Consider the following 19,037-nt stretch of genomic DNA (forward strand, 5'->3'; position numbering starts at 1 on the left):
ATAAAGGCCAGCACACCAAAAGCTTTCTTTACCACCCTATCTACATGAGATTCCACTTTCAGGGAACTGTGCACAGTTATTCCCAGATCCCTCTGTTCACCTGCATTCTTCAATTCCCTACCATTTACCATATACGTCCTATTTTGATTTGTCCTGCCAAGATGTAGCACCTCACACTTATCAGCATTAAACTGCATCTGCCATCTTTCAGTCCACTCTTCCAACTGGCATAAATCTCTCTGTAGACTTCGAAAATCTACTTCATTATCCACAACCCCACCTATCTTAGTATCATCTGCATACTTACTAATCCAATTTACCACACCATCATCCAGATCATTCATGTACATGACAAACAAGAGTGGACCCAACACAGACACTGTGGCACCCCACTAGTCACTGGCCTCCAACCTGACAAACAACCATCCACCATTACTCTCTGGCATGTCCCATTCAGCCACTGTTGAATCCATCTTGCTACTCCACCATTAATACCCAACCATTGAACCTTCTTAACCAACCTTCCATGAGGAACCTTGTCAAAGGCCTTACTGAAGTCCATATATACAACATCCACTGCTTTACCTTTATCAATTTCCCGAGTAACCTCTTCAAAAAATTCAAGAAGATTAGTCAAACATGACCTTCCAGGCACAAATCCATGTTGACTGTTCCTAATCAGACCCTGTTTATCCAGATGCTTATATATATTATCTCTAAGTATCCTTTCCATTAATTTGCCCACCACTGACGTCAAACTAACAGGTCTATAATTGCTAGGTTTACTCTTAGACCCCTTTTTAAACAATGGAACAACATGCGCAGTACGCCAATCCGCCGGCACTATTCCCGTTTCTAATGACATTTGAAATATTTCTGTCATAGCCCCTGCTATTTCTACACTAACTTCCCTCAATGTCCTAGGGAATATCCTGTCCGGACCTGGAGACTTATCCACTTTTATATTTCTCAAAAGTGTCAGTACTTCCTCTTCTTTGAATCTCATAGTTTCCATAGCTACTCTACTTGTTTCCCTTACCTCACATAATTCAATATCCTTCTCCTTGGTGAATACCGAAGAAAAGAAATTGTTCAATATCTCCCCCATCTCTTTTGGCTCTGCAGACAGCTGTCCACTCTGACTCTCTAATAAACCAATTTTATCCCTCGTTATCCTTTTGCTATTAATATAGCTGTAGAAACCCTTTGGGTTTACTTTCACCTTACTTGCCAAAGCAACCTCGTATCTTCTTTTAGCTTTTCTAATTTCGTTCTTAAGATTCTTTTTACATTCTTTATACTCCTCTACCACCTCATTTACTCCATGCTGCCTATAATTATTGTAGATCTCCCTCTTTTTCCGAACCAAGTGTCCAATTTCCCTTAAACCATGGCTCTTTCCGATTTTTACTATTTCCTTTCAACCGAACAGGGACATAAAGATTCTGTACTCTTAAAATTTCACCTTTAAATGTACTCAATTTCTCTACCACATCTTTCCCATAAAACAAAATGTCCCAATTTACTCCTTTTAAATCCTTTCGCATCTCCTCAAAGTTAGCCTTTCTCCAATCAAAAATCTCAACCCTAGGTCCAGTTCTGACCCTCTCCATAATTATATTGAAACTAATGGTATTGTGATCACTGGTCCCGAACTGTTCCCCAACGCATACCTCTGCCACCTGACCCGTCTCATTTCCTAACAGGAGGTCCAGCACCGCCCCTTCTCTAGTAGGTACTTCTATGTATTGCTGCAAAAAACTATCGTGCACACATTTTACAAACTCCAACCCATCCAGCCCATTTACAGAATGTGTTTCCCAGTCTATGTGTGGAAAATTGAAATCTCCCACAATCACTACCTTGTGCTTACTACTAATATCTGCAAACGCCTTACATATTTGCTCTTCCATTTCTCGCTCCCCATTTGGCGGTCTATAATACACCCCTATAAGTGTTGCTACCCCTTTCCCATTTCTCAGTTCCACCCAAATAGCCTCCCTAGACGAGCCCTCTAATCTATCCTGCCAAAGCACTGCTGTAATATCTTCCCTGATAAGCAATGCAACACCTCCACCTCTTGCCCCTCCAATTCTATCACACCTGAAGCAACGAAATCCTGGAATATTTAGTTTCCAATCATAGCCCTCCTGCAACCATGTTTCACTGATCGCCACAACATCATACTTCCAGGTGTCAATCCAGGCTCTAAGTTCATCCACCTCTCTTACAATGTTCCTAACATTAAAATATACACATTTAAGAAACCCACCCTCCCTTATTCTCTGTTTATTGTCTTGTTCTTCTCTCTGCCCTACATTTTGGGTCAGAGTGCTACCATTCTCTGCCTCCTGCCTCACACACTGACTGCTAGCTTTCCCAATTTGAGTCCCTCCCCCCAACCATACTAGTTTAAAGTCTCCCCAGTAGCCTTTGCAAATCTCCCCACCAGGATATTGGTCCCCCTCGAGTTCAAGTGCAACCCGTCCTTTCTGTACAGGTCGCACCTTCCCCCAAAAGAGGTCCCAATGATCCAGAAACTTGAATCCATACCCACTGCACCAGTCCCTCATCCACTCATTTATCCTCCACCTCGCTCCATTCCTACTCTCACTGTCGCGTGGCACAGGCAGTAATCCTGAGATTGTTACCTTTGCAGTCCTTCTCCTTAACTCTCTACCTAACTCCCTAAATTCTTCTTTCAGGACCTCTTCTCTTTTTTTACCTATGTCGTTGGTACCTATATGTACCACAACTTCAGGCTCCTCTCCCTCCCATTTCAGGATTTCTTGGACCCGTTCAGACACATCCCTGACCCTGGCACCAGGGAGGCAAACTACCATCCGGGTCTCTTGCCTGCGTCCACCGAATCGCCTATCCGACCCCCTCACTATAGAGTCCCCTATTACAATTGCCCTCCTCTTCTTTTCCTTACCCTTCTGAGCAACAGGACCGGTCTTTATGCCAGAGGCCCGGCCGCTGTCGCTGCCCCCAGGTAGGCTGTCTCCCCCACCCTTACTCAAACATGAGTACTTATTTTCAAGGTGTACAGCCACCGGGGTACTCACCAGTCCCTGCCTCTGCCCGTTGCCCTTCCTAACTGTGACCCAGTTTTATGTCTCCCGTGGTCTTGGAGTGACCACCTCCCTGTAACTCCTATCTATGACCTCCTCGCTCTCCCTGAGCAGACAGAGGTCATCGAGTTGCTGTTCCAGGCTCCTAACACGGTCCCTTAGGAGCCCCATCTCGACGCACCTGGCGCAGATGTGGACGTCTGGAGGTCACTCAGACTCCATGACCTCCCACATCTGACATCCGGAACAGTAAACTGCCCTGGCCCTCATTCTCCCCCTTAACCGAATACAATAAAGCCTTACCCGGGATACAAGCCAATCAGCTGCTTCCTCTAGTCCTGTAACGGCTGCTTCCTCTAGTCCGTTCGACCAATCAGAGGCTTCCACCAGCCCCCTTAATTTGAAGTGTGATCTGCGAATAGGACGTTGCAGATTGTGATTCCTCCCTCTGTAACGGCTCCTGGGCCTCTGTTGAAACAAGCCCCGCGATGGGGTTTTTAACTCACCACACGAAGGTCGCTCCTCCCTCTGTAACGGCTCCTGGGCCTCTGTTGAAACAAGCCCCGCGATGGGTTTTTTAACTCACCACACGACGGTCGCTCCTCCCTCTCTAACGGCTCCTGGGCCTCTGTTGAAACAAGCCCCGCGATGGGTTTTTTAACTCACCACACGAAGGTCACTCCTCCCTCTGTAACGGCTCCTGGGCCTCTGTTGAAACAAGCCCCGCGATGGGTTTTTTAACTCACCACACGGAGTTCGCTCCTCCCTCACCAACGGCTCCTGGGCTTCTGTTGAAACAAGCCCCGCAATGGGTTTTTTAACTTACCACACGAAGGTCGCTCCTCCCTCTGTAACGGCTCCTGGGCCTCTGTTGAAACAAGCCCCGCGATGGGTTTTTTAACTCACCACACGAAGGTCGCTCCTCCCTCTGTAAATGCTCCTGGGCCTCTGTTGAAACAAGCCCCGCGATGGGTTTTTTAACTCACCACACGAAGGTCGCTCCTCCCTCTGTAACGGCTCCTGGGGCTCTGTTGAGACAAGCCCCGCGATGGGTTTTTTAACTCACCACACGAAGGTCGCTCCTCCCTCTGTAACGGCTCCTGGGCCTCTGTTGAGACAAGCCCCGCGATGGTTTTTTTAACTCACCACACGAAGGTCGCTCCTCCCTCTGTAACGGCTCCTGGGCCTCTGTTGAGACAAGCCCCGCGATGGTTTTTTTAACTCACCACACGAAGGTCGCTCCTCCCTCTGTAACGGCTCCTGGGCCTCTGTTGAGACAAGCCCCGCGATGGGTTTTTTAACTCACCACACGAAGGTCGCTCCTCCCTCTGTAACGGCTCCTGGGCCTCTGTTGAGACAAGCCCCGCGATGGGTTTTTTAACTCACCACACGAAGGTTGCTCCTCCCTCTGTAACGGCTCCTGGGCCTCTGTTGAGACAAGCCCCGCGATGGGTTTTTTAACTCACCACACGAAGGTCGCTCCTCCCTCTGTAACGGCTCCTGGGCCTCTGTTGAGACAAGCCCCGCGATGGGTTTTTTAACTCACCACACGAAGGTCGCTCCTCCCTCTGTAACGGCTCCTGGGCCTCTGTTGAGACAAGCCCCGCGATGGGTTTTTTAACTCACCACACGAAGGTCGCTCCTCTGTAAACCCTGGAGCCATGTCTCCGTGATCCCAACTATATCATAGTCATTAATAGCTATCTGCACATTCAACTCATCCACTTTATTACGAATGCTCATTGCATTGAGACACAAAGCCTTCAGGCTTGTCCCCTTATACAAGTATGTTGAAAAGTGGCCTTTTTTGATTTTTGCCCTGGTTTTGTCTGCCTGCCACTTTTACTTTTCACCTTGCTACCTATTGCTTCTACCCTCATTTTACACCCCTCTGTCTCTACGCTCGCACATTTAAGAAACCCTTTCCCTTTAACTCCATCCTCCACTATCCCATTCGACACCCCACCCCCCTTATTCAGTTTAAAACCACCCGTGTAGTAGTGGCAAACCTGCCTGCCAGAATGCTCGTCCCACACCTGTTAAGATGCAATCCGTCCCTTTTGTACAGTTCCCCCTTACCCCAAAACAGATCCCAGTGATCTAAGAATCTAAATCCCTGCCCCGTGCACCAGTTCCTCAGCCACACGTTCAGGTCCCGTATCTCCCTGTTCCTGCTCTCGCCAGCACGAGGAACTGGAAGCAAACCAGAGATAACAACCCTGGAGGTCCTGCTTTTCAGCATTTTTCCGAGCTCTCTAAAGTCACGCTGCAGAATATTCATCCCCTTCTTTCCGACATCGTTTGTGCCGACATGCACTACCACTTCCGGATGTTCACCTTCGCCCTTGAGGATTTTCTGCACTCTGACCGTGACATCCTGGATCCTGGCACCAGGAAGGCAGCACACCATCCTCGCATCCCGTCTGTTGCTGCAGAAACCCCTGTCCGCACCTCTCACAATGGAGTCTCCCACTACAATGGCGTTGCCTGCCTTAGGCCTTTTTGGTTTTGGCTCAACAGCCCTATTTGCATCACAAGCCAGTCTGCCGCCCAGTGTAAACACCTCTTCTGTCCCGACAGCTTCTAAGTGGGTGAACCTGTTCACAAGAGGTACAACACCCGGGGACGTTGGCATTCCATGCTTCCCTCCCGTTCTCACTGTCTCCCACCTTCTCTCTACCAGTACCTTAGGTGTAACAATCGTACTGTAGGACTTGTCGAGGAACGACTCCGTTTCTCGGACGAACCGGAGGTCATCCACTTGCTTCTCCAATTCCCCAACACGGCCCTTCAGGAGCTCTACCTGGATGCACTTCTCGCATTTGTAGCAGCCAGAGGCACTAGCGGTGTCCTTGACCTCCCACATACTGCAAGCATCGCACTGAATCAGCTTGCCTGACATCTCCTTCTTTCGTCTCTACCTCTCAAGCGTATTGCGTGGTCTCCTCTTCTAAGACTCTCGAGCCAAAGACTCACACTTCCCTCACAAGGCCGCTCACTCACTGCTGCTCGCTAAGAGCCGTCTTGCTTAAATTGACTGATAAATTGCCTGATTTACCAATTTACAAACCAAATTCCTCAGTTTTCAACTGTTTTCCCGGCACTGACTCACTTCTCTCCTCCCACTTGGGCTAGAGCCAATCAGTCGTATCTCTTGCTAAACTCCTGCTGCTGTTGCTCCCAAATCTACAGCAGTTCTGAGTAAAGTCTGCCTGTCCTTGGCCCCTACTTTAACTGTTTTCACCCCTCTGACTCACTTCTCTCCTCCCACTTGGGCTAGAGCCAATCAGTCGTATCTCTTGCTAATCTCCTGCTGCTGTACTCATGCACACCACTAGTCACCAGCCTCCAATCTGAAAACAATCTTCCACTCCCACTCGCTTCCATCCAACAAATCTATTCTGTATCTAGATAGCTAGTTTTACTTGGATCCCACATGATTCAATTCAACCTTCTGGAGAAAACGACCATACGGAACCTTATCAACCTTGGACTTGTAAACCTACCCGTCATACTATTAATGTCCCTCCAGTTCAGGTGAAATCCATCCCTCTTGTACACAAATCCCAATGTTCGAAGAATTGGGATCCCTGACCCCTGCTCCACATCTTCAGCCACACATTCATCCATCCTAGATTCCCATTATTACCCAAACCACAACTTGGCACTGGGACAATGTGGGTCTACTACCCTTGGTGTGCTACTCATTAATCTTTTGCTTTGATCCCTGTATTCACTCTGCAGGACTTCACCCCTTTTCTGACCTATGTCATTTGTGCCAATGTTTACAATGATTTCTGGCTGTTTACCTACTCTGGGACATCCTGGCACTAGGAAGGCAACACACCATCCTGGAGTCTTGTTTGCTGCTGCCGAATCTCCTGTCTATACCCCCAACTAACAAGTCTGCTGTCACTATTGCTCTGCCTGACCTTACCATGTCTCACTGTGCCTCAGAGCCAACTGGCCGCCACAGACCTGGCCACTGTTGCAGCTCTCCACTAATCTGCCATCATCCCCAAACAGCATCCAACGAGGTATGGAAATAGGCGAGGTTTCGGCCCGAAACGTCGCCTATTTCCTTCGCTCCATAGATGCTGCTGCACCCGCTGAGTTTCTCCGGCATTTTTGTGTACCTTCGATCTTCCAGCATCTGCAGTTCCTTCTTGAACATCCAACGAGGTATACCTGAGTGGGTAGACAAAAATGCTGGAGAAATTCAGTGGGTGAGGCAGCATCTATGGAGCAAAGGAATCGGTGATATTTTGGGTCGAGACCCTTCTTCAAGAGATACCTGAGTGGAATGGCCACAGGGCATTCCTGCACTCTACCTACTCTCTTCCCTAGTGGTCACCCAACTACTTTCTGCCTGCACCTTAACTGTGACTCTTACTTATGACATCTTCAGTTTACTGGATGAACCAGAGGTTGTCCAGCTATTGCTTCAGTTCCCTAACACGGTTTGTAAGTAGTTGCAGTTGGACGCACCTCATAGGTATAGTCATCTGGGCCACTGAAAGTCTGCCTGAATTCCCACAACCTAGCTGCCATCTTTACTGCACTAGACAAAGGAAGATTTAGGATGGAAATAAGAAAAAATGCGGACCGGACCTTATCCAGAGCCTCCTGAACCAGAGCCCCAGCACTTAACCTTTGCAAAACCTCTTGTCAAAGCACACACTTTGCCTCTGCAAAGCACGTCACTTCCACACAGCTGATCCCAACAGGCCAGTCTGCTAATGTCAGCCTTTTAATACAACCACAAGGAGCAGTCACAATGCGATGCTAACTGTTTTCAGCAGCAAAACGGAAACTAACCTCGTTAATAATAGTGTGGAAACAGGCCCTTCGGCCAAACTCGCCCACATCGGCCAACAATGTCCCAGCTACACTAGTTTCTAACTAACCTCATTTTTGCCTTACTAAACTCCATTAAACAGCATCCTTTATCGTATCCTCATAAATCACCTTTGTCAACTCCTCAAAATCTTAAATCTATTTAGTAAGACATGACCTGCTGTATACAAACCCATGCTGACTATCCCTAATTATCCCATACTCTTCCAAATGTGAGTAAATCCCATCCAAAATATCCTCTCCAGTAGCTTCCCCATTATTTACGAGACGCGTCAGCATACAATGTCCTCCATTATATCTAATACCCATCTTAGATAAAGGAAGAAAGTTGAGCACTGTCTGAACATCCGTGATCTAGGTTGTACCCAGAAAAGATACAAAGATCTTTGTCGAGGTTCCTGCAATCTCCTCTCTTGTCTCCATCAATAACCTGTGAGAGATCCCATATGGCCCTCGGGTTTTATTCACATTAATGTTCTTCAAGAGCCCTTACACTAGCTTTTCATTGGTCTCAAAGTGCCCGAGCATGTTGCTCCTGCGCACACTAATCTCACTGACCTACACGTCTCACCTTGCAAACACAGATGCAAAGTACTTGTTTAGTGCCCCACCTACAGCCTCTGACTCCCAAGCATTAATTCGGTACTTTTATCATTCTCCCTGGCTAACCTTTTGTTTTTAATGGATGTATAAAAAGCGAGTGATTTAAAAAAAAAAAGCCTGAATGACCAATGACATTTCATGGTCACTTTTGGCCCTTCTAATTTCCCATTTGACTGATTTCCTGCTTGCTTTATATAAATGAAAGGCCCTGTCTGATTTCTTCTTTCTAAACCTTACATTTGCCGCTTCAAAAAGTGATACAGCGTGGAAACAGGCCCTTCGGCACAACTTGCCCACACCGGCCTACAATGTCCCAGCTACACTACTCCCACTTGCTGTGCATGGTCCTCCAAAACTGTCCTATCCATGTACCTGTCTAACTATTTCTTAAACAATGGGATTGTCCCAGCCTCAACTACCTCCTCTGGCAGCTTGTTCCATACACCCACCACCCTTTCTGTGAAAAAGTTACCCCTCGGATTCCTATTAAATCTTTTCCTCTTCACCTTGAGCCTATGTCCTCTGGTCCTCGATTCCCCTACTTTGGGAAAAAGACTCTGTTCATCTACCGGATCTATACCTCTCATGAACTTTCTATAGCTCATACCCTCTAATCCTGGCAACATCCTCGTAAATCTTTTCTGATCCCTTTCGAGCTTGACAATATCTTTCCTATAACATGGTGCCCATAATGAACACAATATTCTAAATGCAGTCTCACCAACGTCTTATACAACTACAACATGATCTCCCAACTTCTTTACTCAATACTCTGACTGATGTGCCAGAGTGCCAAAAGCCTTTTTTTGACCATCTCATCTTCCTGCGATTCAACCTTCAAGGAACCATGCACCTGTACTCACGATCCCACTGCTCTACAACACTACCCAGAGGTCTACCATTTACTGTGTAGGTTGTTTGACGCCCTTGTTTGACGTCCCAAAATGCAACCTCATACTTCTCTGTATTAAATTCCATCAATCATTCCTCTGCCCACCTGGCCAATCGATCCAGATCCTGCTACAATCGTGCACAACCATCTTAAAACCACTAACTTTTGTATCATCAGGAAACCTGCTAATCTTGCCCTGGATGTTCTCATCCAAATCATCGATGTAGAATCAAACAGTAACGGACCCAGCACCGAACCCTGAGGCACACCACTAGTCACAGGCCTCCAGTCCGAGAAGCAAACTTCCACAATCACCCTCTGCTTCCTACCATGGAGCCAATTTGCTATCCATTCAGTTATCTTTCCTTGGATCCCATGAGATCTAACCTTCCAGAGCAGTCTACCATGCAGAACCTTGTTGAACGCCGTACTGAAGTCCATGTACACAACATCAACAGCTCTGCATCACCCTTTTTGGTCACTTCTTCAAAAAAGAATCAGTCAGATTTGTGAGACACGACCTCCCACGTACAAAACCATGTTGACTATCCCTAATCAGCCCTTGCCCATTCAAATGCCTGTATATCGTATCTCTTAGAATACTCTCCAGTAACTTACCAACTACAAATGTTAAGCTCACCAGCCAATAGTTCCCAGCATTTTCTTGAAAAGAGGTACAACGTTTGCCACCCTCCAGTCTTCCTGCACCTCTCCTGTATTTAAAGACCACTCGTAAATTACAACCAGGGCTCCCGCAATTTCCTCTCTAGTTTCCCACAATGTCCACGGATATATCAGATCAGGCCCTGGATATTTGTCTACCTTCAAACACGACAGCACCTTCAGTATTTCTTCGACAGTAACCCTGCTCTCAAGACACTTCCAGTGACTGCTCCAAATTCCTCCATCCTACTGTCTTTCTCCTCAGTAAATACAGAGGTATTTCTTATCGGTAAATGTCGCTTTGATTCCTGAGAGGTCCCACTCTCTCTCTAGTTACCCTTTTCCTCCTTATGCATGAATAAAATATTTGGGGCTTGTCTTTAATGCTACCTGCCAGAGTTATCTCCTGGCCTCTTTTTGCCCTTCTAATTTCCTTTTTTAGTTTACTCTTCAGCTCCCGAAACTCCTCCAGGTATGAACTTGATCCCAGCACCTGTCCCAATCATCCTTGTTTGTGAGTAATGTCTCAATTTCCCTCGTCAGCAAAGCTTCCCTACGTTTGGCTGCTTTGTCCTTCACTCTAACGGGGATGTACACATCCTGATCTTTCTTCAGTACACTTTTAAAAACATCCCACTTGGCCGATGTTCCTTACCCATCTAATAACCTGCTCCAGTCAACTTGAGCGAGACCTTTTCTCTTAGTCTCAAAGTTGGGCTTACCCCAGTTGTGCATTTTAACACATGGACCCTCTCCATCCCTATCCATAACTATCTTGAACGTAATCGAACAGTGGTCACTGGTCCCAAAAGGCTCCTCCACACACACTTCATTAACTTGCCCTTCGCAATTTCCCAATACTAGATCCAGCGTTGCCCTCTCACACTTGGGGGGCCTCCACATACTGCTTAAGAAAACTGTCCTGAACACTGAGCACCCCATCTGAACCCTTCACGCTATGATTTTCCCACTCTATATTGGGAAAGTTAAAATCCTCTACTACACCAACCTTATTTGACCTACAGCTGTCTGCAATCCCTTGGCACATTTGTTCCAATTCCCGCTGACTATTTGGGGGCCTGTAGTACACCCCAACAAACTGATGATCCCTTTCTTGTTCCTCAGCTCCACCCATTTAACCTTGTTAGACAAACCGTCCGTAATGTACCTCTGAACAAAGCTGTGGCATCCTCCTTAACCAACAATGCAACACCCCTGCTCCTTTTCCATCACCCCTGTCTCTCCTGAAGCTCCAGTATCCCTGAATCCCTGACCCTGCACCAATTCCTCAGCCACACATTAATTTCCCCTATCTTCCTATTCTTGCCTTCACTAGCACAAGATACTGGAAGCAATCCTGAGATCACCTCCCTGTAGGTCCTGCTTTTCAGTCTTCTACCCAATTCCGTAAATTCTTGTTGCAGAACCTCCTTCCTTTTCTGACCTATATCATTTGTGTCAACATTCACAATAACCTCCAGCTTCTCCCCCTCACTCTTGAGGATGCCGTGCAGCCGCTCCGAGACATCCTGGATCCTGGCACCAGGGAGGCAACACGCCATCTTGGAGTCTCACCTGCTGCCGCAGAATCTCCTGTCCGCAACTATGACGATGGAGTCTCCCACCACTATGGCTCTGCCTGACGTCACTCTTCCCCATTGAACCTCGGTACCAGGGTTGGAATCACAGCTCTGGCTACCACTCAATCGTGTCATGTTGTCCGCTCCCATACCACATTTTGAGCCTCTTTGATCATCCAATGTCTCTTTACTTTACCATCCTAATCCCTCCTCCTTACTGGAACATGCTGGTCCTGAACTCTGATCAGTGGCCTTTAAATGACCAGATGTAGATTTATCTAATTACAACTGCTCCCAATTTACTTTCCCTAGTTTTTGCCTAATAATGTTTTCAACTGGCATCCTCCAATTTACTATGTTTCTCCAATGTCCAGACATCCTTATTCATAACTATTTTCAAACTTATGAAGTAAGATTACAAACTTACTGAGCATGTCGTCTACATTCTCATCCAAGTTGTTAATGTAGTTCCCTGTGACACACCGCTCTTCACAGGCCTCCAGACTGAAAAACATCCCTCTATTGTCATGTTTTTTTTAGCTTTAAGGATCAGCTAAGCCGACTTGGATTGTTTGCTCTTCCACGTCTGAGTTTGAGGAGAGACCTCAGAAAAATATATAAAATGATGAGAGGTGTAGATAGTGCAGCTGGTCAATTATTTACCTAAATTTTAAACACTAGAGGGCTGAGGTTTAAGGTCAGAAGGGGGAAATTTAACGATGTGTAGGGCAAGTTTTTTGTCTCTCTCAGAGGAATGGTGGTGCTTGGAACGCGCTGCCAGAGGAGGCGGTGGAAACAGATACAGTAGGGGCATTTAAATGGCTGTTTGATAGACACAAGAAAAGCCTGGGAATAGAGGAAAATTGATTGCATGCAGGCAGATTAGATTAGATGAGCATGAAGGTCCGCACAGGTATGGTGGGCCAAATGACTGTGCCTGTCCCTTTAATACCTTGTGGATCTGATGATGTTTTATACACAGAACGTCACAGGTCTTGCACACAGTGCCTCGGTTAATGAAGGCCGGCATGCTAAACCTACTCTTCATTGCTCTCCACCTGTCATGCCATTGTGGACTAAAGGACTGGGGGTTTAGAGAGGGGTAGGACCTTATGGTAGAATGGGAGGGGCAGTGGGAGAGCAGGGCCTAAATACAACAACCAATTGTGTGCTTGCCTTCTTGCAGAGGACCAGGAGGAGGGGGATGATGAGGAGGAGAGTGCGCTGACTGCCTGGGGCCGCACCCAGCCCACCTTCACTGACCTGTCTCAGTCCCTGCTGGAGGGAGTACGGCCCAGGAAATACAAGCCGCTGATGGAGCGGCAGAGATGCGAGGGGCTCGAGTCGAGGATCCTCCATTATGTCAATCGGGGGCGAATCACACTGCCCGAGGAAATGAGGAAAACTGAGGGACAGCAGCATCCTGTGGAGTCCCAGGAACATGAGAGACAGCGCGACCCTGTGGACCCCCTGGAAAATGAGGAGCGAAGGGACCATGTGGAGCTCCAGAATGAGGGGCATCGGGACTCTATGGAGCCTCGGGAACAGAGGGGGCAGCGGGACCCTGCGGAACACCACGATCAGGGGGGGCAGCAGGACCCTGCAGAGCCCCGGGAACAGGAGGGGCAGCGAGACCCTGCGGAGCCCCGGGAACAGGAGGGGCAGCAGGACCCTACGGAGCATGAAGAACAAGAGAGACGATGGGACTGTGGGGAGCCCATTGAAAAGCAGAGGCGAAGAGAAGCGGCAGATTTGATGCATACGGACGGGCAGTAAGACCCAGGGGAACTGGGTGCATCCCTCTGGGTGAATGCACGCTCGCGGTGGTACTGAAGTCCTGTGGATAGTGGGTCTGGAACTTCAGCCAGAGGGGGAGGGACGAAGTGCGGGGGCCAGAGAAAATGTCCGCTTTTGTGGAAAGGTTCTCAGCGGGGAGTTTGGAGAAGATTTTGCGGGAGAGCATCGGGAGAAGGATCAAGATTGTAGAAAGGGAGAATTAAATATACATACATTACTAAAACTCTCATCTTGTTTGTTTGTGCCTATTTTTGCGCAAAAACGGCACACGATAGCGCTACAATGTTGGCCCAGCTTACGCACCATAGTCCTGTGATGTAAATTCAACAGGTTTCGTTCAGGTTACTGGTATATTTTATGTTATTGACGTTTAAAACTTTTTTTTAAAAGGATACCACGCATGCGCATATTGGTCTCCTCTCCTGTCAGTCAATGCCGCGGCCGGGAAGGTGACGCCCCTTCCTGAACCGCGGCTTCTCCCGCCTCACTCACAAACCCCTCTCTCCCCTCCTCGCAGTAACTTATCTGTCGTCTCCCCCAACCCTGGCAGCGGCCGCAAGTGGAAGGAGGGGTTCAGTGGAAGCTGGTCCCGTCTCTCTCTCCCTCATTCGCCCAACTCCCCCCTCCACTCGCCCTCCCGTCTACCTGTCCCCCTGGGTTAATGGCTGTGACCGTATGATCCTCTGCCCCCGTCGCTGCGGTAACTCACCCTCACTGCCCTCTGAGCAGATCTTCTCCACCAGCTTGTCGAAACCCGTGGTAACCACCGTGACGAACACCGACTACATCCCTTCTCCCCCCCCCCAGCGGCCCTGACCAGCAGCGGCAACAGGCGGGTGGGCAGGGGCGGGAAAGGGCCGAGCAGCAGCAGCGGGCAAGCGGGCAGGACGTTGCTGGGCAGAGGGAGGGAGGGAGGGAGAGTGGTTGCAGGGTGCCGAGCAGTTTGCACGGAGTTTGAGTAACACACACAACGATGCAAACTGGTCCAATTGTCAAGTCAACGGGATCTATACCACAGCTACCAATGAATGACCTGTGAAGGAAGGAACTGCAGATGCTGCTTTTTATGGAGGGAGGGAGTGACTGGGGGTAGGGGAAAGGAGAGGTGAGGGACAACAGATGGCACAATGGGCTAAGTGTTCGGCTGGCGACCGGAAGGTAGCCGGTTCGAATCCCGCTTGGAGTGCATACTGTTGTTGTGTCCTTGGGCAAGGCACTTCACCCACCTTACCACCACCGAGTGTGACTGAGGAGTGAATGAATAACACGATGTAAAGCGCCTTGAGTATTAGAAAGGCGCTATATAAATCCCATCCATTATTATTATTATTAGGGATGGATTGGGGAAGGGGAGGAGAAGAGGGGAAAGATCCTGGGGAGGTGAGGAGGGAGTATGGGGGGATTGAGGGAGAGGGGGAAGTGGGGGAGGTGAAGTGGGAGAGTGGGGGTGGAGGGGGGAATGTAGGGAGGGAAAGGGGGGAAAGTGAAGGGAGGTGAGGAGGGAGAATGGGGGTGGAGGGGGTATGAGGAGGGAGAATGGGGGTGGAGGGGGTATGGTGAGGGGGGAGGTAGGGAGTGGGGAATATAAGGAGAGGAGGGCATTGGGGATCAGGAGGGATAGTGGTGGGACGTGGAGGTGAGAAGTGGGGAATAGAAGGATAAGAGGGGGTTGGGAGAGGAGTTATGGGGGGAGGGAGTGACTGAGGTTAGGGGAAAGGAGAGAGGGACAGGTGAGGGAGGAATTAGGGAGGGGAGGAGGAGAGGGGGGTGTACTGGGGATGAGGGGAAATGAGCCGTGGCTGTGCGGTTGGGGGACTGCGTGAGTGGTGGACTATTGCGTTGGGGGAACAGGAATTAACGGAAAGAAAGCTCACAAAGGGATAAGAGAGTATAGCCAAGTGTAATTGGGATCGATGTGAATGGTGAGATGTGTAGGGAATTAAAAGTACTGTATTTGAATGCGCGAAGTATAAGAGGTAAAGTAGATGTGCTTGAGGCTCAGATGTAATGTTAAAATTGTACAAGGCATTGGTGAGACCAAATCTGGAGTATGGTGTACAATTTTGGTCGCCCAATTATAGGAAGGATGTCAACAAAATAGAGAGCGTACAGAGGAGATTTACTAGAATGTTGCCTGGGTTTCAACAACTAAGTTACAGAGATAGGTTGAATAAGTTAGGTCTTTATTCTCTGGAGCGCAGAAGGTTAAGGGGGGACTTGATAGAGGTCTTTAAAATGATGAGAGGGATAGACAGAGTTGATGTGATCAAGCTTTTCCCTTTGAGAATAGGGAAGATTCAAACAAGAGGACATGACTTCAGAATGAAGGGACAGAAGTTTAGGGGTAACATGAGGGGGAACTTATTTACTCAGAGAGTGGTAGCGGTGTGGAATGAACTTCCAGTGGAAGTGGTGGCGGCAGGTTCGTTGGTATCATTTAAAAATAAATTGGATAGGCATATGGATGAGAAGGGAATGGAGGGTTATGGTATGAGTGCAGGCAGGTGGGACTAAGGGAAAAAAGTTGTTCGACACGGACTTGTAGGGCCGAGATGGCCTGTTTCCGTGATGTAATTGTTATATGGTTATAGAGGTTGGTAGATATGGCATTGTGGGGATTACCAAGACGTGGCTGCAGGAGGATCAGGTCTGGGAACTTAACTAACTTTGAGAGATGAGAAAGGATTTAAAATTAGTGAATTGGGACATTTTGTTTTATGGGAAGGATGTAGAAGAGAAATTGAGGACATTTAAAGGTGAAATTTTAAGAGTACAGAATCTTTTCGTCTCTGTTCGGTTGAAAGGAAGTAGTAATAATTGGAAAGAGCCATGGTTTTCAAGGGAAATTGGACACTTGGTTCGGAAAAAGAGAGAGATCTACAATAATTATAGACAGCATGGAGTAAAAGATGCTTGATGATAGATAGATAGATAGATAGATAGATAGATAGATAGATAGATAGATAGATAGATAGATAGATAGATAGATAGATAGATAGATAGATAGATAGATAGATAGATAGAAATATAGAAAACATAGAAACATAGAAAGTAGGTGCGAGAGTAGACCACCAGGTCCGTCGAGCCCGCACCGCCATTCGCTCATGGCTGAACACTAAACAGACACACTTACCCACAAACAGTAGACACAAGACACAGAACACAAGACACTACCCTCCCCTTTATACCGCTATCACCCCTCTCCACCCCAAGAACCTCGTGATCTCCTGGGGGAGGCAAAAAAACGGATAAAAACCCAGGTCCAATTCGGGGAAAAAAATCCGGGAAATTCCTCTCCGACCCCAATCCAGGCGATCGACACTTGTCCAGGAGATCACTCAGGTCTTACTATACTAACCATACCTAGGTCCATATCCCTGCCCTCTCCCCGTAGCCCCTTATCCCCTTGGCAGCTAAAAAACCATCTATTTTAGTCTTAAATATATTTAAAGTTTCTGCTTCCACTGCTCCCTGGGGCAGTGAATTCCATAAATTAACCACCCTCTGGGTGAAGAAGTTCTTCCTCATCTCAGTTTTAAAAGAGCCCCCCCTTATTCTGCAACTATGTCCCCTAGTTCTAGTTTCCCCGATCATTGGGAACATCCTCGGTGCATCCACCCGATCAAGGCCCCTCACGATCTTATATGTTTCAATGAGAACGCCTCTCATTCTTCTAAACTCCAAAGAGTAGAGTTCCAGCCTACTTAACCTTTCCTCATATGTCAATCCCCTCATTGCAGGAATTAATCTTGTAAACCTTCGCTGCACTGCCTCCAGGGCTAGTACATCCTTTCTTAAGTATGGACCCCAGAACTGTACACAGTATTCCAAATGTGGTCTCACTAATACTGTGTACAGCTGCAGCAAGACCTCCGTGTTTTTATAATCAATCCCCCTAGCAATAAAGGCCAAAACTCCATTGGCCTTCCTGATTGCTTGCTGCACCTGCATACTAACTTTTAGTGATTCATGTACTAATACCCCTAGATCCCTTTGCATTGCATTACAACGCAGCTCCTCCTCATTTAGAAAATAACTTGCCCTATCATTTTTTTTCCCAAAGTGAATGACTTCACATTTATTAGTATTAAATTTCATCTGCCAAGTTGTTGCCCACTCACCTAGCTTATCTATATCCTTTTGCAGACTCTTCCTATCCTCCTCATCCCCTACTTTTCCTCCCATTTTTGTATCGCCCGCAAATTTTGATATATTACACTTGGTTCCCTCCTCCAAATCATTTATATAAATTGTGAACAACTGAGGTCCCAGCACCGACCCTTGTGGAACCCCACTAGTTACCGGTTGCCATCCCGAGTATGAACCATTTATCCCCACTCTCTGCTTCCTATTTGTTAGCCAATCCTCTACCCATGCTAATATATTACCCCCAATCCCATAATTTTTATTTTTAGCAATAGTCTCTTATGTGGCACCTTGTCAAAAGCCTTTTGGAAGTCCAAGTATACCACATCCACCGGTTCCCCTTTATCCACCCGGGTTGTTACTTCCTCAAAGAATTCGAGCAGATTCGTTAAACAGGACTTCCCCTTCACAAAACCATGCTGGTTCTGTCCGATGAAGTCATGTTTATCCAAGTGCCCCGTTAGTGTTTCTTTAATAATTGTCTCTAACATTTTACCCACCACCGATGTTAGACTAACCGGTCTATAGTTACCCGCCTTCTGTTTACTTCCTTTTTTAAATATAGGTGTTACATTGGCCATTTTCCAATCCACTGGGACCGTTCCTGCCTCCAGGGAGGTTTGGAAAATTATCACCAATGCATCCACAATCCCCACCGCTATCTCCCTCAAGACCCTTGGATGTAATCCATCAGGCCCAGGGGATTTATCCTCCTTCAGTCTCATTAATTTCCCTAATACCACCTCCTTGGTGATCTTAATAGTATTTAGCTCCTCCATTCCTACCGCCCCCTGTTTATCCAGCGTTGGAATATTTTTTGTGTCTTCTATGGTGAAGACTGATACAAAATACTCGTTTAATGCCTTTGCCATTTCCATGTTCCCCACCAACAACTCTCCAGTCTCACCCTCCAATGGACCAACGTTCACCTTAGCCACCCTTTTTCTTTTTATATAGCTATAAAAACTCTTACTATTAGTTTTTATGTTGTTCGCTAAATTCCTTTCATAGTCTATTTTCCCCGTCTTAATTAATCTCTTAGTTATTTTTTGCTGACCTTTAAATGCTTCCCAATCCTCTACCCTCCCACTATCTCTGGCTACCTTATATGCCCTTGCCTTCAGCCGAATACTATCCTTTATAGTTTTACTGAGCCATGGCTGACTGTTCTTACCCTTACCCCTTTTTTTCTTCATAGGAATAAATTTTTCTTGAAGGTTATACAGTAGACCCTTAAACGTACACCACTGCTCATGTACCGTCTTATTCTTGAGTCTGCTATCCCAGTCAACTTTGATCAGCTCAGTCCTCATACCTTCATAATCCCCCTTATTTAGACTAAGCACCCTAGCCTGAGTTTCAACCTGCTCCCCTTCTATTTGAATATGGAATTCGACCATATTGTGGTCACTTGTTCCCAACGAG

The 19,037-nt window shown here is 47.3% G+C and overlaps 1 protein-coding gene across 3 annotated transcripts in view; it reads left to right on the forward strand.

The window, feature by feature from the left end:
• pus3 (pseudouridine synthase 3) overlaps positions 1 to 13,683 on the forward strand; it is a 30,077-nt gene extending 16,394 nt beyond the window's left edge. For all 3 annotated transcript variants that reach the window (XM_033012429.1, XM_033012430.1, XM_033012431.1), the window contains one exon: positions 12,856 to 13,683. In XM_033012429.1, coding sequence (XP_032868320.1) covers positions 12,856 to 13,445 — 590 coding nt within the window. In that variant the 3' untranslated portion in view covers positions 13,446 to 13,683. The remainder of the gene's footprint in view (positions 1 to 12,855) is intronic.
• Positions 13,684 to 19,037: the final 5,354 nt, after the last annotated feature.

This window comes from Amblyraja radiata, chromosome 37 (genome assembly GCF_010909765.2).
Source record: "Amblyraja radiata isolate CabotCenter1 chromosome 37, sAmbRad1.1.pri, whole genome shotgun sequence".
NCBI lineage: Eukaryota > Metazoa > Chordata > Chondrichthyes > Rajiformes > Rajidae > Amblyraja > Amblyraja radiata.